The 23,938-nt window shown below is 42.7% G+C and overlaps 1 protein-coding gene across 2 annotated transcripts; it reads left to right on the top strand.

The window, feature by feature from the left end:
* Window positions 1-130: 130 nt before the first annotated feature.
* Window positions 131-22,413, top strand: NAA50 (N-alpha-acetyltransferase 50, NatE catalytic subunit). 2 transcript variants are annotated; one of them, XM_062005594.1, is made up of 5 exons: window positions 131-330; window positions 14,340-14,473; window positions 14,931-15,050; window positions 15,944-16,010; window positions 18,466-22,413. In XM_062005594.1, the coding sequence occupies exons 1-5, from the start codon at window positions 323-325 to the stop codon at window positions 18,644-18,646; spliced, it is 510 nt and encodes a 169-aa protein (XP_061861578.1). In that variant the 5' UTR covers window positions 131-322; the 3' UTR covers window positions 18,647-22,413. The 2 variants fall into 2 exon arrangements, with proteins under 2 accessions (XP_061861578.1, XP_061861568.1); XM_062005584.1 differs by having other exon boundaries at window positions 14,337-14,473.
* The last annotated feature ends 1,525 nt before the right edge of the window (window positions 22,414-23,938 follow it).

Genomic DNA, 23,938 nt, shown 5'->3' with positions numbered 1-23,938 from the left:
CCGCCCCCTCTCCTGCTCCCTCCTCGAGGCGCGGCGCGGCGCGTGCGTGGCGGGGGAGGGAAAGGCGGGAGGGTGAGGGGTCATGCCGGCGAGGCGGCGCGCGGGGGCGCGCGCGGCGTGAGGTGAGGGGTCACGGGGGCGGGGCGGCGCGGCGCGGCGCGGCAGGCGGACGGACGGACGGACGGAGGCCCATGTGGAGCGGGCGCGGGAGTAAGAAGGCTGAGCCGCCCGCGCTGCCCGGGCCGAGGACGGGGAGTCCGGAGCCGTACCGCCGGTCCTTGCACGTAGCCAGCGCTGACGCTGGTCAAGTCGCGGACGCACCATGAAGGGGTGAGTGCGGGCCCGAAGCGACCCGGCGGGACTCGACTCGGCTCGGCCCGGCCCGGCCCTGTCAGGGCGATGGGGCCCGCCTCGGGCTCGCGCGGGGAGCGGGGCGGGGCGGGCTCGGGCGACGCGGCCCAGGCACGACGGGCTGAGCGCGGGATGAGCAGGCGGGGGGGCGGGCGGCGCCGTGGCTTGGCGGGACGCGCTGGGTGCCGAGTGGTGCTGCCGCCGTCTCGGCATTGAGGGGCCTGTCGGTGCGCCTTTCCCGCCCTCTGGGAGAGGGGCCGCAGTCTGCGCTGCCGGGGGCTGGTGTCGAGGGAGCCCCTTTCGGGGGAGAAAAGCCGGCGGCTTCTTCGGTGCTCCCGGTTGCCCTTTCAGCAGAGCAAGATCTCTCCGAAGAAACTCTCCTCACCCTGAAATTGATTCTGTTGCCGAAGCGACAGCTCTGCGTGCTCAGCCCTGCTCTGCTGAGTCGGTGGGACGCGGCGGCTCTTCGTGCTCCCGAGGAATTTCGGGGCGGGAGGCGGTTCTCTAGCGACCTGCAAAACGAACGGAAAACGCAGTCGGCCAGAGAGGGGACGGTGGCTGGTGGTTCGGACTTTGATAGGGAAGAAGCGCTATGAAAAAGCCGCCGTCCTCCCACGAGTGGATTTGCAGCGCTATTGTTTGTGACATCCTCTTAGTACTTTTGTTGGTTTAAATCTTTAAGGGTTTATGCTCGTGGAGGCTATACGACGTGGGTGGGTGAAAACGAGCTGTGTTTTGTGTCTCATGTCTGTAGCATGCTGCTTTGGGTCTGGCTTTGCTTCTCTATGGGTCTTGAAAACGTAGAGATTTCAGGTGTGGTTTCGTGAAACATTTGATTTCCTGCGTGGTGGGGGCAGTGGGGTGCAGTATTCGAACGCGAGACTGGAGGCCTTTAGACTCACAGTCCTGCTCTGGTGTCAGACGTGACCTGCCTGACCTTGTCCAGGTCACTTTGGGACAGTTTTTTCACTGTTGGTTAAATCACCTAACGTTTATCAATTCCAGAGTAATCTGTGCTCTACAAAACATGATCCTTCCAGTCCATAAGTCAGTTTCTTCACATACGTAAAGGAAGTTTTCAGTGGTTGTTTCTCAAAAGGAGTGTTAAACCAAACCAGTCCCCTTGAAACTGGCGTTATGCAATGCAGGGTATTATTATTATAGTTTGGCAGCTTAGGCAGGGTGAATGGGAGCTGAAGCACTTAAGCTTTTGCTAAGAAATAGTAAGGGGCTTAGCTTATTAGCAATTGTAGTGAGGTCACACAACAAGACTGCTTGATTACAGATACTTGACTATTTCTTGCAGCATGGATGCAGCTTCAAACATAGTGAGGGGCTGGCGGGTACCTGTAGAAGAATTTCAGTGACAATTGAAAATAAACTGATTCCTTAGCTGACATTAAATGTTTGGGATATCGGATAATCCTTTATTTGCCTGCTCCACCCTACACGAAACAGGGCACTCCACCTCTTAGTCACCTTGTAATGAGGATGACAGAGCTTGTGAATAGGGCAGCAGCACCAGCCAGCCAAAATGAAGTGACACTTGACATGATCAACGTTCAGCAGTGCTTTTGACACAGCTGGGTTTCTTTTTCTCCTGCCTTCACCAGTCTCCCATATTCTTGAGTTTAGCTTCCCTTTGGCCTAAGTTGAGTGGCAGCATTACCACAGCCTGGATGTGTGAGGTGGGAAGCACCCCAGGCCTGAGCCGTGGAGGTCTCCTGTGACCTGCGTGAGCTGTCCACTGTGCAGTAGGACTCCCTGAAAGGTTGGGCCCTGGATTTGCTTGCCTCTCAGCAGTTCTCATTCTGAGGAGCTTTTAACTTCTTTCTGTAATGTTTTTTAATTAAAAAAAAAAAATTAAAAAGTGAGAAGAAACCCACGTACCCTCACTTCTCCTTCCAGAGCACCAAACTTCATTTCTGTTACTTTACTTTCACTGGCAGGCAGCTTTACCACTAATTCAGCTTCAGAACCGATTGCTTTGGGTTCTGTACTTGTGTATTTCTGCTTTCCTGGTACTGCTTCATCTCTTTGAAGAGCAGCATGTGTCTGTCTTGTCAAAGTACTGTTAGCACCATGCAGCGAGTTCTCGTGCAGTATAAAATCTTCATATTGAATCCAGGTGGTGTCTAAAAATTCAGATTGAAGCAAACAGGCCGATAGAACTCAAGTTGAAAAGTAAACCAATTTAAGTATGAGAGAATCAAAGGACTGGATGAAGATTTCAGAAGGAATATATTAAGTTATACAGGGGTACTTTGGAACAAAATCAGATTGACAAGCTACAAAGATAGGGGAACATGCTGAAAAACAAGTAGTGTCAGAAGAGAGGTCCAGAAATAGATTTAGAGCTTCATCTCCCAACATACATAAACTGATATTAGTGATGTTTAAAGGGATCTGACCGGTCTTTAGTATTGAATCCAAAACTGTGGATCAGTTCTCTTGAACAAACTGACTTCATCAGAGTACTTTTTTTCTGGGATTGTATGTGTTGCATAGTAACCCACACCACAACCTGCAGATACAATTTTGGGAGCACTGAGACCCATAACATCAGCTGTAATTATGAACACTCTACTTTGGCAAAGAAGCTAGTAAGTTTCAGATCTAAAAGAGATTGTGTAGTCGGTGTGTTTGCAGCCCTCTTCCTTAGCGCTCTGAATACAAAACAGCAGATAACAGTGTGTTAATAATGCATAGGGGGTTATAGTGTCTCTATCATCAGAGTGTTTGAGATCAGGTGACTTCTTTTACAGGGGACCTCTAGTTTCAGAGAAAGTGAAAGATTTTCTTTTCTTTTCTTTTCTTTTTTGATTCTCAACTGTTTAGAATTTTGTGAGTTTTCTCTTATTTGATGAGTTAAACACCAGCTTCTGAACTGATAATTGCTATTACCTCCCACCTCCTTCTGGTGATACTTCATTTTATGTTCATACTATCATCATCTTCTGAATGATTATAATAGTTTAGAGACTCCTTGTGTTTCCCTTTTTTTTTTTCTTAAAAGTAAGTTGAAAGACTGAGGTAATTCGCTGTTCTGTTAGCAAACTCCATAATTCTCTAGAGATTCATGTATTCTTTTCATTTATTGTATTCCTAAATGTTGTTGTCATTAGTTCTGGAATTTAGAAATCTATTTTGGAACTGGATTTGAATGAGAAAAAATACAAGTGGGAGGGACTCAAGTTCTAGTGTCTATTGTAATTTGACCCATTTTTGTAGAGCAGATGTAAATAATACTCCCTACATGTTGCTGCTTTTGCAGTGCTGATTCACTTGTTGCTTGATGGTTTTTTTATTTTCATTATGGTTGTTATGCTACTGGTTTTAAGCAAACCATTTGCTGGTCAAACCTCTCTCACCCCTGCCACTGGAGCACAATCATTTCAAGTCTTAACAAAGCCAACAGAAGAGCTGCAATGTCATGGGACGTACCTGAACGATGCCCAGTGTAGCAGATGTGACAGGATCAGAGAAGTCACCACCTGGCGGAGAGACACTGAGAAGGAAGAGATAAGGAAAAGTTATCAGAATTGCTTTCACAGTTTAAACTAAAGCACTGAACACAGCTCAGTGATCACAGAAACCAGGACTCTAGGCTTTTGATAAAGCACAGTAGGGTGCTTTTCTGACCCATTTCAGCTCAGATGAAACCCGTGAGAAGAAGTCATCCAGCCTTTTCCTAATTGCCCTTACTAAAAGCCACATTACAAAAGGAGTGTAATACAGAACAGACATGCTCCATCTTAGGCTTTTATCTGCTATGTGACCAGGAGTATCAGGTATCTAGAGCATGTGTCATACCTAGAGCACGAAGCACATATTACAAGTAGGGCCCGGTGCCTGTGCTCATATGTATTACTTTGTCACATTGACCAAACCCTGCCAGTTTTGATGGGTAACACCTGTGTGACTGTCACACTAACCACACTGAGCCACATGATGCAAAACTGATTGAAACAGGGAGTAGAGTGTTGTATGTCACGCTGCTGTCTTAGCCAGTAACATGCGCTGCTTTTGTGTAAGGAACTTCTAGGAGACTGCCTCTAAACTTTTCTGTGTTTACAGTGAAGTCTTGGGCTCTGTAGTTTCTAAGGGTCTTCACTCACTGTGGAAGAACCCATCAGACTAGATGTTACATGACAGGTAGCAGCTGCCACAGAGAAACCTCATGACCTGGAGGCTTTGCAGGCTAGTGCTGCTCTAGGTGCTCTTGTAGAAGAGATGTCACTGCTGGGGAATATTGAGTATAAAGGAAACATAACAATAATGTTTTAAAACTACAGTGAGTGGTTACATATGAGCTCTGATATCTCTGCTTGTTTTGCCCAGATTCATGAAATAAACCCTTCAAGGTCCTGAAGCTTTGCGTGTTTCTCACGAGAACGGGAAGGGTTTTTTTCTCTTATCTTCTTTTCTAAGTTAGTATTACAGAGTTGGTGCAGTTGATCTGTCTCTCTTCACAAGGCAGAGTGCTAAGCTTAACATGTACGGGAGGAAGTTCCAAGTTTATGAGAAAACTGATGAATTGTCATGTACACCAGAGGCGGGACAAAAAGGGTAATTGAGCTTGAAAATCACTGTTTGGGTTTAGGATTTTTCTGAATCTAGGAATGTCACCGTGCGAGCTATACTTTCTGAATTTAATGTAATGGATGATAAAGGTGGACTTTACCTATATGCATGCCTACAAATATCTTCTAAATTAGTTTCTAAAAACTCAGTACATTTTATTATAGGTACTTTAACCTGAATTGTAACTGTTACGACTTTAAGTTTAATTCCATAACCAGATTTATTGATGGCAAACTAAGCATGAGCCAGCAATGTAACCTCGTGGACAAAAAGGCCAATGGCATTCTGAGGTGCATCAAGAAGAGTGTGGCCAGCAGGTCAAGGGAGGTTCTCCTCCCTCTCTACTCTGCCCTGATGAGGCGTCATCTGGAGTACTGTGCCCAGTTCTGGGCTCCTCAGCTCAAGAGGGACAGGGGATTTCTGGAGAGAATGCAGTAGAAGGCTACCAAAATGATTACAGGACTGGAATCTCTTTCTTCAGAGGAGAATCTGCGAGACCTGGGGCTGTTTAGCCCAGAGAAGAGAAGACTGAGAGAGGACCTTATCAACACTTATAAATACTTAAAAGGGCGGGTGTTCAGAGGATGGGGCAAGCCTTTTTTCTGTAGCACCTGGTGACAAGACAAGGGGTAATGTTGACAAGCTGGAACACAGGAAGTTCCACTTCAGCATGAGGAGAAACTTCTTTCCTATGAGGAAGCCCTGGCAAAGGCAGCCCAGGGAGGTTGTGGAATCTCCTTCTCTGGAGGTTTTGAAAACCCACCTGGACACATTTCTGCGTGTCCTGATGGAGGGGAACCTGCTTTAGCAGGGGGGTTGGACTGAATGATCTCTAGAAGTATCTTCTAACCCCTTCTATTCTGTGATTAAGACATTCCACAAAATAGGAAGGACTGAGAGGACCATAAGGTAGTGTACAGATTGTAGCTTTTTTTTTTGAGAACCTAAGCTTGGGTTTTGACTGCTGTTTGACCATTTAGGTTTTTTTACACATACATATGTCTCCTTAATGTAGAGATTGGCTTGCTAGGTTGGGACATTGATTCTGCATTTAAAAATGGAGTATCTTTAGTTAATCACTAAATGCTGCAGACTCTGCTTCCATCTTTTGAAGACAAGAGAAATGATCCATCTTCCTTTGCCACATTAAATCTCTTTTAAAATGGGGAATAATGGGTGATGGTTGAGCCAGAATTATCAGAGTGGAAATGACTGAAGAACCTGCCCATTTGGCAAGCATTAGAAGTGTTCAGACAAATAACCTGAGAAGGTACTAGATATTTTTAGCAGAAAGAGGAGAGGATGGGAAATGTCAGATCTCTATATTTGTTTGGAAATTGTTGAGAGAACTGAGTACCTCTTTGCATCCCTTCTTCTCTTAAAGGAGGCAGGCAATGCCAGGATTACTTTCTGTTCCGGGCTGAAAAAGAGGAAGAAGTGACCCATGCGGGAGCTTTAGAGCAGCAAAAGTTTGTCAGGAGGGAGGTTTGAGGTTGACAAGTTGGGGTGGGGGAAGAGAGAAGCAATCTGTGCATAGGAGAGTTGCTTATTTGGAGACTCTTGGACTTAAAGACCTGAGAGCAGAGAAGCATGGCATTGAAACGGGGAAACTGTATTTGTGTCAAAGCATATTGAATTAATTCCTTATGGGAAGGGAATGAAATGAAGCTGTATAGAAAACAGAGCCAAAAACATTTCCACAACACTGTTACTAGGTGACTGAGATCAACATATTTGAATTTTCCTGGGGGCAGAGCAAAATTTTTATAAAATGGATTCAAAATACTATGCTGCATGGTAAGATCTTGATGTGTGAAACACTTCCTGAGCTCATTTGACCTTCCTTGTCCCTCTCCTCATTCTTTTCCAATCTCTATGTGACTTTTGGCCCTTAGCAGACAAGAATCTTGATCCCTGAAAAGAAATGCCATTTCTGCCATCTGATCATTGTATTTATCTTCTGAGTATGGAGTGAGACTCGGGTTGCCAACTGAAGGCTTACGGAAGTTTTTTTTCTACGTGGTACTTGGAATTTCGTGTCAGTAAAGGTCACAAATTGGCTTGAAAATTGCAATTAAAAGATATTTGTTTGATTTTTACCTTTTGTTCTCAAACAAAAAAATTTGCTAAACTCATTGAAAATTGGGGAGAGAGGGAAAAATAGCTTTTTGTGCTTCATAAGTTAGATGCTTGAAATGACTGTTGCCTTAGAAAGATTTGAAGGTAGGTGCATAAAACTGATAGCATGGTCTATTAATTTTTCACAGCATGTTGTTTGTATAATGTATGATTTGAACACCTGAAAGAAACCACCAACCCTGGGAATGAAATCTGAAATACAGGCAGGAGACTTATAATGGCCTTTCACTTTCTGTTTACTCATCCAATGGGCATGACATTTGCAAAGAAAGGTGTTTCAGTGACCTATAGAAATAGTTTGTGTGAAGTAAAGAAACATCTTTCTCCTGATAGATTTCAAACTATAGAATTGACATAATATAAGTAGGAGTGCCCTTGAGCTAAATAAATATATGTAAATAAAGCACTTTGTGAACCCAGCATCACTGTGTTGAATTGGAAAGTAAGCCTCTGTTCTTTCTTGGGGATCGTCAGAAACTTCATGAGCGCTCATTAGTGAGAGTTCACAATCTCCTGGGAGGCAGATAAGGGTTATAATTGTTATATAACTGAGGACACTGATAAGGGCCGGTAATTTGTAAGATGTTTCAGGGTATCGGTAATGGACAAAAACTAATTTTGAGCTACATTGTTTTAAACTAGTGAAGTACTTCTGCTTTGCAGTTGTGGTTTAAAATCTGAATACTCTTGTGGGCTTACTTGACAAGTGAGGAAGAGTGGCTAGACCAGCAATGGAAAGCAAAGATTTCTGGCAGCTCTTTCTGTTGTATAGTCATAGGCAAGTTGTTTCCTCTTTCGCTTGACTTTGCACCTGGGATAGGCAAAGCCTCTACCTACTCACATGCTCTGAAGAAGCAAAGTGTTATGTGTGACTAAGTGATATATGTATGGCTGCTTTTCTATTTCTAGACCAACTGGATTTATTTCTGATATTTTAAAGTTTGAAGTTCCTGTCAGCTGGACTGAGTGTTTCCTGCAGACTGAAATAGCTTTTCATTTTACTGAGAAACACTATTTTTATTTGACACTTGTTGAGATGACCTCACTGTCTCCCTCTCTCACTTGCAAACAGCTGAAATATTTCATTATTGCACCACTACCTTAGGATTGTATCTCATTTTGAAATCAGAGCTGAGCCTAGATTTGAGGTCCAGTACAACTCAAGTAACAGGTTTGATCTAAGGAAACTGTGAGGCTATTACAGGATAACTTGATGGGCCAGTCTTTTGTACAGTGGTCAGGTGTTCTAGGTTGAAGCAGAGAGAATTATCTGAATATACGGAAGAGACCTTGACTGTAACATACTGTATATTTTTTTGTTTTTTTTATCAAGAAGAGGCAAGAAGGTCTGAAGTTTGTCATGGAGGTCAGGCATATCAGCAAAGCCTGCTCACAGAGATACATTCGAATCGCAAGTCATAAGTGAAGTCACAGAATCACAGAATGGTAGGGGTTGGAAGGGACCTTTAGAGATCATCTAGTCCTACCCCCCTGCAGAAGCAGGTCCACCTAGATCAGGTCACATAGCAACATGTCCAGGTGGGTCTTGAAGACCTCCAGGGAAGGAGACTCCACAACCCCTCTGGGCAGCCTGTGCCAGGGCTCCCTCACCTGAATAGTGAAATAGTTTTTTCTTATATTTAAGTGGAACTTTTTGTGTTCCAGCTTCATCCCATTACCCCTTGTCCTTTGCTAGCTACTATAGAAAAAAGGGATGTCCCAACCTCCTGACACCCACCCTTTAGATATTTATAAATATTAATAAGATCTCCGCTCAATCTCTTCTCCAAATTAAACAGCCCCAGTTCCCGCAGCCTTTCCTCATATGAAAGATGTTCCAGTCCCCTGATCATCTTGGTGGCTCTGGACTGGACTCTCTCCAGAAGTTCTCTGTCCCTCTGGAGCTGAGGAGCCCAGAACTGGACACAGTATTCCACATGAGGCCTCACCAGGGCAGAGTAGAGGGGGAGCAGAACGTCCCTGCTGGCCACACTTTTCTTGATGCATCCCAGAATGCCATTGGCCTTCTTGGCCACAAGGGCACATTGTTGGCTCAAGGTTAGTTTATTATCAATCAGGACTCCCAGGTGTCTCTCTGCAGAGCTGCTCTTCAGCAGTTTGACTATAGCCTGTACTGGTGCATGGGGTTGTTCCTTCGCACGTGCAGGACTCTGCACTTGCCCTTGTTGAACCTCATGAGGTTCCTCTCTGCCCAACTCTCAAGCCAGTCAAGATCCCGCTGAATGGCAGCACAGCCTTCTGGGGAATCAGCCAGTCCTCCCAGTTTGGTGTCATCGGGGAACTTGCTGAGGGCACACTCTGTCCCCTCATCCAGGTCGTTGATGAAGATGTTGAACAAGACTGGCCCCAGAACCGATCCCTGTGGAGCTCCACTGGCCACAGGCCTCCAACTCGATTCTGTGCCATTGATCACCACCCTCTGGGTTTTGTCATTCAGCCAGCTCTCGACCCACCTCACCATCCACTCATCCAAGCCACACTTCCTGAGCTTTCTGATGAGGATGTTATGGGAGACAGCATCAAAAGCCTTGCTGAAATTAAGGCAGATGACATCCACTGCTCTCCCCTCATCTAGCCAGCTGGTTATGTACTCATAGAAGGCTTTCAGGTTGGTCAAACAGGATTTACTTTTGGTGAAGCCAAAGTCTTTGATTTTAGAATCAGAATTAACAGCTTGGCTTTCTTCTGTGCACCACTGTGCATTTTTACAATCCAGCATACAGCCAGGGTATCAGATGTCATGCAAATACATGCTTTCAGTAGTAAGTGGGGCTAAAGAAGATCAGGAAGGCTCAAAAGCAAATTGGCAAGATTTTTAGCATGCTAGGCTGTGCTTATGCTGCTGGTTTTCTGGCAAGTGAATCAGAGTAGAGTTACAGCCCACAGATCTTCTAGCTAATTGAAAACATGCTGGTCTGCCCACAAGAACTAGACTAACTTGTGCACTTAGCAAGACAGCTAGTCTCTTTAAAACAAACAAACAAAGCCACAACAACGACAACAAAACCCAACAAAACCAAACAACAACAAAAAAAACACCCCAAAACACTGGAGAAGCTCTTTTGTTTTTGGAGTTAAATCTAAGCAAAGGTACACCTTTCAGGACTATAGCTTTCATAGCTCTGGTTTGATTTTATTTTATGAGTGGATTATTCTGTCTAGACTCCTGCTTTGACTTGGAAGCCAAAATAGAAGCAATAAAGCTAGTTGGCCGCTTATCAGGTGACAAACCTTCTCTGAAGTCCTTTAATTTGTTAGGACCCTTATTCTCGCTCATGATCCCTTTCCTGACTGATGATACTTCAATAAGTTTTGTGAGCTGCAGATACAGCTCTGCTAAATTTAACATGCCAGATGCCTTCAGTAAGCCTGAGCCCAGCTATCAGTTACACCAAGATCTGTTTCAGTTAGGCACATCACCCTGAAACTTGTACTATTTAAAGTTGAATGAGACTGAGATTCTTATAGCATTAGGAAGCTTGGAATTCCCCCTTTTTTCTACCCTGATGTTCATTCTAAACTGCTGATCAACACTTGCTATTTTCTGGGACTGAATTTGTGTTTCCTCCTCAACTGTAACTCTAGAAATTGGCTTCCTCTCAAAGCATTCTGTATAGCAGTTCTGCCTCATTATACGTTGAGAGGCAAAAGGCATGCTTAACATAAGCAAACACTCATGTCTCATTTAGCTTGTATTACTTCCACCAGTATAAATGTAATTATAGGAAAATTAGTGTTCAAATCACAGCCTTTTAGTAGGCTGCAGATACAGGAATGCAGCTGCAGGACTATTAATTGGGTTGAGTTTGGCCCTAGAAAACATGTGAGATTTTTTTCTAGCAAGTGCATGAAGTATGTTGGGGCACCAGCATGCCAGAGCAGGAGTGTTAATGCTGCTGTTCTGGGCGTGCACGAGGTTTCGGCAACTGCCGCGTTTCCCACTTCCCTTTGGATTTTATGGATCACTCTTTAGTTCTGCTGTTACATGGCTGGGCAGCGTTGCTGTGCACGTTTAACAAACAGCAGCCTTACACACCAGAAACAGGTTCCCTTCACTAGTGCAGTGACAGCGTGGTTTTTTTCTCCCCGTGGTAACTGAGTCACAATATGTTGCAGTTCTGAGAAATGCAAATGTAGTCCTAGGATATGTCAGGAAAATGCTTCTAGTGGAGATGGGAAGTGCTTACTGACATTGTACAAGGCAATAATAAGTATTTGGGATGCTGTAAGCAGTTTTAGTTAGGCATGTTTAAAAATTAATCTGAAGGAATGGAAAGAAGAACTAGTATGGCAATAGTAGGAATTAAGAGCCACTGTTAGAGGAGGCCAGGAGCTTGTCTTCTGTTAGAAGAAGGAAGGTACAAAGAGGTCATGGTAGCTCTCTGAAAAGATCTGTGGGATAGGCTGTGTTGGTACCTACCAACAGCATATGAGTAGACGTAAGCGTATTTAGGATGGAAATCTAGAAAGCCTGACTGTGAAAATAATAGTAGCTTGGGAACAGGCTTGCAATGGAGGATGTTTAATTGGCTTTAGAGGGCTTGTATTCCACCTAGAAAAGGGTATGGATTTGTAGAGCTCTGTAGTAATAAGAGGCCTGACACAATATGCCCAGAGTCTCTCATTCTTCCATATTAAAAACATTTGCTTGCAATGGGGTGGTTGACTTTGTCCAGAAGCTTTGACACCTCAGATGAGTACAGCTGACTGTTAGATGATCCGTGTAGTGTTATTTGAGATGTAGCATGTCAGTAATAAGTGTGTATCTTCTTATGAGTATTATTCGAATAATAGAATAAAGTAATCTGTTAAGGAAGGATTTGTCCCTCTGGGGACTTCAGGCTCTTTTTGCATCATTATGTTGTCTCATATGGTTGTTTGAGCTCACAAATTAATTTTTATTTCTTTGCGGTGGCAGAGGATGGGTGTTTCTAGTACAGACTGTACTGAGCTGGAATGCATGGGACTGGCCTAATCAGACCTTAACTGATAGAGTAAACTTAGGTTACTGATTTGGCTGAGAAGTAGCTTTTGAAGAAGAAAATCTACTTGCAAATAGCTATAAAAACCCCAAACAAATGAAGCAAAACACCACCAAAGGTATTGGCATTACTCCAATGAAAAGAAAGTGCTTGTGTCGTTTGTTGGCTAGGGTACTTTTAAGTCCTTAGGTTCAAAGTTCATGTTATTCTATAAATGATAAGATGTAGCACAAAATCATCTAGATGCTGAGTAATCCCTGCACTCCTCTTGCACAGTTCTTCCAGTTTAAACTAGGGTAGGCTGGCACTTCTTTTCAAGAACCAACCAGTTCTGCCTTTGGCAATTCTTTTCTTCTCTTTATGCTGGCAAAAGACTTGTGTGGTGAACCCAGTCAGGGGACTGATGTGGGTTAAAACTAAACGTTTCTTCTTTTGTCTGGGTTAGTTTTAATTTGGGTTGGTTCACCACATTGGTGCACAAATGTTTATGCCAGCAAGAGGATGGAAATGAGTGGCTTGAGGACAGCAAGACTGCTGCTTTTGGCAGCAGTACCAGTTTTGCCCTGGTTTTTACTCGAGGCCCTGGTGGCACTTTTGCCTGCCATGCTGTCCTTGGTTAAGTGATGAACTCTCATGATGTGGGTCTTACTTTCCATATTCTCATTTAGTTTACTTATTAAATGTTTTTATATGTAATAGATGTGGTGCTGATTTAATCAGCTAGTGATACAGGTTAAAGTAGTTTACGGTTTGAGTACATACTATTTAAACAAACATATTTAGCATATAGATTTACACTTCCTGCAGTGTCCTCAAACTTTTTTCAGATTATCCTCAAGGATAATTTGGCTCTGGTGCAACTCTTGAGCAATGAGGAAACAGTGACAGAGCAGAGGAGGCAGGCAGAGAGAGATGGCAGGAGGCAGCAGGCAGCAATGAATGTGGTAAATGGTGAGAGACTGGGAGGGAGAGCCTGAAGGCTCTAGGAGATCTGTCAACAGTGCTTTTTAGCCATCTACTACTGAAACTTGTTTCTCTGGCCTGATGCCACCTTTGGAGATGATGTCTTGGCTCAGCAGCTATGAGCAGCCTTAGATTCCACTTCTGCCCCTATTTATTCCCAGTGTGAATCATTCTTAGTGAAGGTCCATCTTCTGGCCATGGTATCTTTCTCAGCCATCTTGTTCTGTCTGCCTCAAGAATATAACTTTGTCCTGTTTCACTGACATCAGAAATATTCCACAGTGACTGTCTTCTAATGCCTATTTTCTTTCTTCATTAGTAACTAATTGATTTTAAAACAATATTAGAAAACACATTACCTGATAATAGTCTATGTCAGAGATATTTTGCTCAAGTATAAAGAGAGACTTGCTGTAGAACAACTTCACCATCAGTTCATCATACAATTTCATGCTGGTGTTACAGATCTACTGAAGCTTGGATCTACCAAGACAAAAAAAATATCACCAAGGTTAATATACTATTAAAACTTTTGGGCACGAGGCCTGTGCTTTCAAGGGACTGAGTGCGAATGTGAGGTTCTTCTCTTACTGACCTTCTGCTCTTCAGCAAATATGATCCAACTGGGCAGTTGAGACTTACTCCCTTTGGTTTCTACTCTGATGCAGACTCAAAAGAGGCTACTAGTTCTTCACTACTAGTGTGAGATTATTGAGATGCTCTACTCCAGCAAAACTTTCTCCCAGACACAAATACACTTGGGAACCCACAGGCCGTAGTTTTATTCCAACCCTATGTGAGGAAAAGGTAGCAGAGCTTTATATTGATTGGTGGTAAAATTAAAGCTGTCTTTGAAGCGTTGATAAGGACTTGGTTTTCCTGGTCTGTGTTCTAGCCTCCTGTCCCTCCCACCTTTGTTTTGTTTTGATGTGGTTTTTTTTCCCTTCTATGCTCTTGATGGTCAGTGAGGAAATTAATGGGTTAAATTTAATTCTTCTGTAAGAGATTTATGTTCTCCTGTCTCTAGCTCACTAAAACCACACATATACCATGGTACATCAGTGTTAAGTGTGGCCTGAGAAACTTGTGTAGTACTGTCTGAAATTGAGTTTGAGAGTTAAATCTGCCACCAACAGAAGACTGAATTGGATGGGTTGAATGTTGCAGTTTGAATATGTATTGAACTGATCATTTGGTGAGACAATTCTCTTAAGCATAAATAAAATAATTCACTTTTAGTATCCTTAGAAATGTTGTGGTGTGTTAAGATGTTAAGCATGTTTTGATTTGTTCCAGTAGCCGGATCGAGCTGGGAGATGTGACACCACACAACATTAAGCAACTGAAGAGGCTAAACCAGGTCATTTTTCCTGTCAGCTACAACGACAAGTTCTACAAGGATGTACTGGAGGTTGGCGAACTAGCCAAATTAGGTACAAATGTTCTTGCCAGTAATTGTGGGCTATGGTGGCAGAAGTGCTCGTTATTGCTATCTGTAATGGTTTTGAAGAGCAGACCCTTTTATTTTGTTTTTACATAATGAAAAATAACTGTTTGGGAACCTCAAAAAAGCCACATTCTTGACCTCAGAGGGATTGTCTTCCAGACAGACTCCATTTTGCTGGGAATAGACATGTTTTCTGTAACAGCAGAAATACTGTGTGCTGCCAGCTTACCTTCTGGTTTCATTGCTCTTTGGTTTGAGAAGCTAACCGCTGTGTCAGAACAGCACTGGTAACTTCACTCAAAGTGCTAAGCCACAACGTATGATAATTTTATCTAGGTGGGAGAATTAATGCGAGATGAGGGAAGACACAGGGCGTAAATGAAGGACCTGTATGTACAGTTTGAGACTTGTGACAGATAACACTTTGTTTCCCTCCCTGGCAGCCTATTTCAATGATATTGCAGTGGGAGCAGTGTGCTGTAGGGTGGATCACTCCCAGAACCAGAAGAGACTGTACATCATGACACTCGGATGCCTGGCACCCTACCGAAGGCTAGGAATAGGTAAGGAGGCTCGTCTTTTGTATCTGAGTCATCAGAGAAAGGAGATTGCCAAATGTTCTTTCAGAGTTTTAACCAAGACAATACACTTTCAGAACACTGATTTCTTTGGAAGGGACTTTGGGGAAAGGGTATGATTTATGATGTGCTCTTTTTTCTTGCCTTTCCAAAATGGACGTTTTATAGAACTAATTCAGGATTTCAGATTATTTTAACCTTAAGCACATTGTCAAACTGATGTAAATACTCTGCCTCTGTAGATATGAAAATTGATGCACAGAGATATGAAGTAATATGTTAGAGGTACACAGCCAGTATGGAAGTTACATATAAGTAGAACATTCCTGCATTGGGTTATCCCTTCACTCTTATAAATGTAGGGTTTTTTCCTATTTGTATTGTCCTATTTGTATTGCTGCTCAAGGGTAGTACCCACTTTCTGTCTATACTGCAGTTAGTTCTTTCCATGTTGCAAATCCATCAGCCAGAATAATCGAAACCTTACAGTAAATTGTTTGCTTTGCCAAACTGGAAAGAAAAAAATAACTTTATTTTAATTTTACTAAGTCTTTATTAGAAAAAGTTAACAATGCTCTCACTGCATTATGCATTGTTTTTACTGTATTTTGAGGTGAGTTTGAGATCTTGAAGCTAGTAGTTAACTGCTTTACATGTATGCTTCTGGGCTGTTGGTTTTTTTTTTCCTTCAAAGAAACAATAAATTAAATTTTGTGAGCAGCCAGAAAGCTGGTGAAATACCCCATGCTTTATTTGCCTTTCCTAGTTCTTACAAGCTCTGTCATTTTAGCCTACCTACAGTTAACAAGAAGCCCTTGCCTAAGTACAGCCTTGATTGTACACTTGTAGTTTTCTTAAGTATCTCTATCTTTTGGCAGGGACGAAAATGTTGAATCATGTCTTAAACATCTGTGAAAAAGATGGCACTTTTGACAACATCTATCTGTAAGTAAATGAGTTACTCATGCATTTTTGTAGAGATGCTAGAGGCATATCTGGGAGCAACGGGAGAGCAACGCAAGAGCATCTTTAGTATGTATTTCAGTGGGGCTGTGGGACATCTTGTAAGTAGTAGCAAGAAAGCTGGGGGTCATATTCTGAGCTGTTTGTGTGGTGCTGAGAAAACAAAAAGCTTGTCCAAATTTGATGAATTTGAAGGTCTAAACCATAGTTACAGTGTATTAGTTAAAAATATTTGGGAAAGGATTTTAATTTTTTTAACCATACATTGTCATCCTCAGAATGGAAAATACTTCAAGTCTTGCATACAGTTTTGATGCATTTGCCATCTGACTTATGACAGTACTATGTACATTAGAACAGATCAGATCAGAGGTGCTTGCAAACACTCTTGGATTCACATTCAGTGGCAGGGCCCAACTGCTTATTCCCATTCTTGCGCTCTGCCAGGTCAGTTGTTTGTGCAGCAACACGGTAAACTAGGTCAATGACCTGACCCAACTGGGGAAGCTCTTTGCAGTTTTGTTTCTGGGTGTTGGTTTTGGGTGTTTTGTTTTGTTTTGGTTTTTTTTTGAGGGGACTGTGTTGGTTTGTTGGGCTCTAAAAAAAAGCCAAAAAGCTGCATGTCTGCATTAGCACTTGGCATGATGCAGACATGGGAACAAGCACTGGGGTAGAGGACAGGGCTACTTTAAAGAGCCAAAGCTTTGCTTCCCCTTTGCTGCTAGTTGCACCCTTCTTCTTTCTGAGCATCAGTGTCTGTGTGATAACCAAGTGAGCCGATGTAGTTTTTGGACAGATCGCTTCTCTTACCCAGCTTCTTCCTTGTCCCATCACTGCCCTGCTTATACCAATACAAGCACGGGGCACTGGTAGGGATGGTCCCACAGCAGGTACAGCTTGGATAGACTTAGGCTGCCACAGAACTGTACCCTGAACTCTTGCCAGAAGTGTTGAAGGTGCTTAGTGAAGAGTGTTTCAAACACTGATATTCAAGAGTGTTTCATACACTGATATTCACTATAAACGGAGTGACTTTCTCCTCAAGCTTTTAGTCCGCCTGTGCTGAAGAGGTGCAAAGTCTTCCAAATCCTCTTGTGCTGTAGCGTTGTGCCATGTCTGTAAGAGGAACAGGCATTTTAAAGAGAAGTCCAAGTTAAGCTGCTTTTGGCTTGTATTCCTCCTCTCCTGCCTCAGAAGAAGTGATAATAAACTCCCTCTAAGATGCCTGCTGGCTGTCACAGGCTTTCCTTTTTGTTTTTGCATGTTACTGTGCACACAGTGAAGGAACTGTTGCTGGTATTAATGTAAAAACCAAATTCTTCTTTCCACTTCCTAGGGTAGGATTCTGGGATGACAATAAATAGCCTCTGACGTTGGGCATAACAAAGTCCTTCCAGTGGCCTGCTGATTTTATTACTATATCTGCGAGCTTTGCATCTGAATATATTATACAGCTTAGCACCCAGTTTGAAATGAGTGCCTATTGATAGGCATGACATTATTATGAAGTTCCCTTCCAGCTAGTTAGTGCTTATCAGGCTTAACACTTAAGATCTTTTGTTTTGTTCTGCTGTTGCTTCCAGAGTTGCTTTGGTTCTGTGGTTATGCAGCATCCTGTCATGACAAAATGATTCATGAGCTTGTGCAGTGTCCACTGAATTTTGGGAGTGTTTAATGAATACCTTTTGCTGAGACAAACTTTTTTTTTCTGTTTTTGTTAGGTTGTTTTTGGGATTTTTTTTTGGTTTTAGGCTTTTTTTAATCGATCTTGTACAAATAAATGTCCTGATTGCTTAGGATGAAGAACTGATGGCTCTTTGTTTTGAAAGCCTTAAAACTCTTGGAATACGCTAGCAAGATCTGTAAAACTCTAGAGGAGGCAGATAAAAGGGGAAAGGACTTTGTAGGTCCATAGGGCTGCTTTGTGTTGCAGTAGATTTTTGTGAGGAGAGAGGGGTGGTTAGTGAGTAAGGAGTTTAAAATCTTATCAAACACCATTGCCACTTTTTTGTTTCAGTGTGTAGGGATCATCATTCAGACAACTGTTTTGGTCATCTGAGAAGGTAGTTAAAATTGACTCTGCAGTGAAATTTTGTTCTGTATTTCCCCAAAATGTCTGTCACTTACAGAGTAAGAAAAACTGACATTACTGAGCTAGCAATGCTCCCAAGTCTCTCCTCTGCTATTTGTGCTCTTTAAAAGGGTTTTACTGAGGGGAAACATATGCCACTTATCAGAATGATTGCTACAGGCCATCCAGGAGCTGTGTGTTAGTTCAGGATTGATTTGGGAAGATGAAAATTTCCAGTCCTGAACTTTGTTCCTCTCTCTACCCTAGTTATCTCCTTATCTTACCTTTGGCTGTTGTGAGTGTGGAGGCAGAATACTGTACTACAGAAAGCTCTGATACCTGTGTCTCTGTCTTCCTTTGTCCCAGGCATGTCCAGATCAGCAATGAGTCCGCAATTGACTTCTACAGAAAGTTTGGCTTCGAGATCATTGAGACGAAGAAAAACTACTACAAGAGGATAGAGCCAGCAGACGCTCATGTGTTGCAGAAAAACCTCAAAGCCCCTTGTCTTGGCCAGAACGCAGATGTGCAAAAGACCGACAACTGAACAAAACCCCAACGAACACTTTCTTGCACTTGCTTGTCGCCAAATAAGGAAAGAGAGGCCTCTTGATTTTTTTTCTTTTATTTTTTTTTTACTCCACCCTTTCATCCTCTTAATTTTTTTGGTTTTTTTCTTGACCTCTCTTCAACAAAATGTAATGCTTCTTCCAAGGGTTGTCCAATCATGTTTGGGGCTGTTTGGTTTGTGCTATTTTTTTTTCCTGAGCTCTCCTTTTTGGTTTTTTGTTTTCTTTTGGAGATGGTTTTATTTTTCTGTTTCGTGTTTTGTTGGGGTGGGAAAAAGTATGCAGATCTCTAAACTTTGAGATGTGGAGGGCTTGAGCAGGTGATCCTGATGACAAGTTTCCTTCAGAATTATCTCTTTCAGTAAGCAGAATGTAAATCCAATGGGGGGAAAAAAGGAAAAGCAATATCTTGTCCTTTGACTCCTACATTAGTGTGTTTTTTATAACCTACAGGGTACTTTACTCCCCCCTCCAGCCTTTGAATGTTACTTCAGTACTTCTCATTCTTCCTTTTAATTCCCCCTGCCTCAAAAAGTATGTTTAGTTCTTCTCATTATTTTTGAGTATGGCTTTTTCCTCTGTCTTTTGCTGTGAAGGGTGGGTTACTTTACCATACCTTTTCACTCTGCCTGGGCTGATATTTTTGAATGCTTTTTTAAAATACTCCTCACCCAAGCTGGTGCTACATTTCTTAACTGACTGAGAGGAGGGTTTAGAGTGGTCTTTGTTTTTTCTTATTTGCATTTACCTAACTCACAGCAGACTTCTGCCAGAGTAAGAGCTAGATCTGATGTTGGCAAGAGTAACCTTTTAAAAATACGAATCTTAAAGCAAGACCCTTGCTTTAAAAATGGGTGAAATGCTGTAGGACTCATTGAGGGTTGGTTTTATCTGTGTTGTTGGGATGAGAAAAGTGACTGTGACCACCTTAGCAACTTTGATAACACAAGGCACGCACTCGTCTCCAGATAAAGTTGTTACAGCTATTAAATCTGTGGTGACACATCTGAGATGAGGCAGGGGTTGAGGAAACCAGGCAGCAAGGCTGAGAAGGTAAACACAAATCTGACCCTAATCACGTAGCTTTGCAGGGGTCTCCTGGATTTGCTTTGGAATGGCTTGACATGCTGTGTTTATGTGCTCCTTCAGGACGAGGTGGTGAAGAACTGCACAGCTTGTTCCTTTTGAAGACTATTTTCCCCTTTCCCTGTTCAGTGGTAATAATGCAGTTCTCTCACGAGAGGGTGTTCACGGAGCACCAGAGAAAGCGGCGTATATTAAGAGCATTTTATGGGTTTGGAAAACAGGCTGACTGGCTTCCTAGTACTGTAACCTCAAAGCTACAGTAAAGTCTATTAAGCTCTGCTTTGCTTCCTTTCATGCTTTGTTTGCGTGAATATCAGTGCTCCTTTCTATGCACTGTTGCCAGCGATTTTATGTATGCCAATACAAATACCAATTTGAGCTTGGACTCTTCTCCAAGCACCTGGGAAAGTGCACTGAGCTGAGACAACACCGACCTGCCCCATCCCCCAAGTAGGTATTGAACTGCATTCCTTTCCTCTCTGTTTTTTAAAATTTAAGTCCACATCTTGAATGCATCTGCTTTGAAAGCCTCCAACTGGTCATGTGCATTGCAGCGTACATCTGGTTAGTAGATGCTGTTCAGTCATTTGAGGGTGACTTAGGAACCAGGGGTTTCTCAAGATGGGAGTTGTGGTGAGGCAAGGGATGGCACCCCTCACTGCACATTACGTGGTCTTTGATACCTGAGGGGTGAATACACAACCTGCTCCAGAATGGCTCTGCCTTTCCCAGAGGTGTGTGGCGTTTGTCAGAGTGCACCTTGACAGACCTACGCTGAAAAACAGCTGCTTCGTTTGCTGGGTTTGCACTGAGTCTTGGAGATGGGCAGGTCTCCCAACAACACAAGCCTCTCTGCATGGCCTGAGCACCTGTGTTCGCAACACTTGGAGGCAGACTCTGGTTAGAAAGATGCAAACGGTTTCCTTGGCCAGAGGCAGCCTAGTTTTGACAAAAGCTTATTTTTAGTACTGCCAGGACCTGCTTACGCTGGTTATGTTGGCACTTCCAGCATCTTTCTAGAAAGGGCTGTATTGAAGCACAATTAGCTTGTCATATGCCAACATAGTTTCCCTGGCCATCTGTAGACCAAACCGAGAGAAGTATGTGGAGGGAGAGAGAGACAGTATTGTGTTTGAGGATGTTTGTGCAGCACAGCTGTAATTCAGACCATAGCTGCCTCTGGTGCCAAGCAAAGTGCTCTTCATTCTTCTAGAACTAAGTGATAAGTGTTTGGGTTGGGTAGATGGGTGTGGGGATACAAACTCTTAGGATTTACTGTTGTCGTAGGCTTCCACAAATTGGTGTATTTTACAGACAGTTTTCCTTCAGGTTTAAAAGTATGAGTCTGATGTCTGAACTTACTTGGATTAACCTTTGTTCCCGTCTCTCTTGCTTTGGGCTGCCATCATTCTATGAATGTATCCCTTGAAAACAGTTCTTAAAGCTGGTATTCCACAGCAAACCTGCCTCATTGTAATTTCTGATAAAATGTTTTGTAGGAAGTGGAAGAGAGAGTAACCACAAATTTAAGACACCTTTTCCCAGGCTATTAATCCTGGAAAACGGTTGTTGAATCTCAAATGCAAGGTTTAATCTGAATCTTGTAGGAAGCTGTTCCCTGTACATGGATAAGGGCGACTGAAGGTTAGTAGTTCTGGATGACAAACCGTTGCATTTTATTAGCATATCAGCCATGTTGAGTGTGGGAGGAGAATCCTGTATCTTAGTGCTGTTACACAGAGATATGAAGATTGAGTGAAGTGTGGGCTTACTGCAGAGAACTTCGGTGACTTTGGCTGTTGCTGCAGCAGGACCTCCTTTTAGCTTGACAATAACAGTTTGTGAACAACTACGTTGTGTAAAAGTTGGGAGCTTCGGTGGAAAAAAAATCCAAACTGCCAGCACTGCCTGTTCTGGATGAAGATCTAGCAAGAAAAATGTATGCGACTGACAGCTTTAAATTGTGTATATACAAGTTATTGCTGAATCTGTGCGACTGGTTTTGTCATACATCGGTTGAAGTATGAAGATAATATCTACAAAGAGACTCCTACTAGAGGGAAACCATGATACAGGGGAAAAAGAATCATCCAGGAGACAGATCCCTCATTTTTTGGGAGGGGGGAAGGGAGAGAATTTATTTTGTGTATACAGAAACTGGCTGAGTTTACATGGTGCAGCTAATGGTTAAACCTGCCAACTAAATATGACATATTGTTACAATTGAAACAAACTTATGTGATGTTTTGTTAAATCTTGATGGTGCCCTGTGTCTAGTAAAAATTTTGAGCCCCTAAATTGTCTTATTCTCCCCCATGTTGTAATCCAGAGTCAGCTGCTATGCACAAAGTCTGTGTTTTGTAAAGTGTTTGCTGACTTGGATGTTTCTTTTGAATCTGCAACTGCTTCCTGATTAATTTGGCTAAGACCACCCCTGGTCTCTTGAGTTAAGACAAAGGTATGCTGTATGCAGTTTACAGATGCATTCTCTATGTTACAAGTTAAGTTGCAGGGGGAGCAAATTCTTTACAATGACATGGTCCATTTTTAATCTATATCATTGCCCTTGTTGTACATCAGGAGCATGTTTTTTGTTTTTCTCAAACTCTTTAGAAATACCATTCAGAATAAACGTGCACTATTTGAGTTATGTCATTTATCACTTGTCCTGTGCATTTTTTTGCAGTCCAGCTATTTCCCCGCTGAAATCAGATACAGAATATTCTTCATAGTTTCATAAGATTTCTAAGATGAACTGTGAGTTGGGCTGCTGTGATGAGTGCCATGGGTGTCTGACAGAGTGGGGATCTGTTTTCCCTGAAGTTAGGAGACTTTGCTCAGAAATCCTCCATCTTGTGAGGTGGCAGGGAGCAGAGGAAAAGGAATGGTCCTGGAATATTTTTGCATCCACTAGAGAACTGTCTTGAAAAAAACAGACCAAGCATCAAGAACTCTCTGTGGATTTGGGGCTTTACAGGTTAAATGTTTTAAATTATCAAAAATTGGTAGCTATTGCAAATCTTTACAACAGTCTTAAAAAAACCTGTGGTCTGTATCTCTAAAAGTAACTAGTCTTAAGATGCAGTGAGTACTCTTCCATAATGTTCTTATCTGTTTATTTACATTGCTCTTGAAAATGCTGTATCGGTAGATGGAGTCACTGGATTTGTTAGGATAGCAGGCAAAGTTCACACTCTGAAATTTGACTGTGGCCCTGAGGTGCTGTTACTAGCTGTCTTCCTTGACCTGCTGGAGCACCTCGAAGGCCCAGCTGCCACCTTCATCACTCTGGCCTCACCAGCATCTGCAGGAGCTGGAAAATTTTTGCTCTACTTAAAACTGTTGCAATTGTTCTCCAAACCACTCAGCTTTTCATGATCTCTCTCACCTTTCTTTCCTTCTCCACCCTCATCCTAGTCAGCCTCTCTTAACAGCCTGTGCAGTTTGAGACAATTTGGTTACTCGTTTCAGGGAAAAGAGCAGATACCCCTGATAGTTTGTGTCGCCCTTTCCTAAAGCTGTTCTGGATGTACAGGCAGTTCCATTCCCCTTACTGTATTCAAAAGCTGGGTGTTTATGGGGTCCTTATAATGACTTAGGTTGCACTGTATCTCCTAGTTAAAACAGTTTGCTTTTTGTTACTGAGATGACTACTTAAGGAACAGTTTAGAGTGCCAGGAGTGGCAAGTCATTCACTTCACGTGAAAAACTGGGATTGTTTTTTCCCCAGTGTGTACATCACCCTTTACCTGTGCTGGAGCCAATTGGCTGTTACAGTGCCTGCTGACTCCATAGTAGAAGCCTCACTTATCATTCCTCATTCCTGTTACCTTGACTAACCTCCAGCAAACTTCCACCTCGCTCTACTTCCTTTCCTAGAATTGTACTGAGGAGTATAGACCTCAGCATGAACCTTTGACTCCACTGCTGATCTCCCACTAGTAGGAAGGCCAATCTTTTATTCTGTGCCACATAACTTCTGTCTTTTAATCAGTTCTCTGTCCCTGTGAGGATACTCTGATCCTGTTGTACCTTTTAAAGTACTTAAGATCCCTCTCCAAAAGCTGTTCTGTGAAGTTTTTTTTAATATCTATCAAACCTGTCTGTCAGATGAGAGTTGTAACCTGTTTCTGGCAGTGTTTCTTTTTCTCCCCATAGAGATTCTCCCAATCTATTCAACCTAA

This window comes from Colius striatus, chromosome 1 (genome assembly GCF_028858725.1).
Source record: "Colius striatus isolate bColStr4 chromosome 1, bColStr4.1.hap1, whole genome shotgun sequence".
Lineage (NCBI taxonomy): Eukaryota > Metazoa > Chordata > Aves > Coliiformes > Coliidae > Colius > Colius striatus.
The sequence above is the reverse complement of the archived record's forward strand: the minus strand, read 5'-3'. Positions and strand labels throughout refer to the sequence as shown.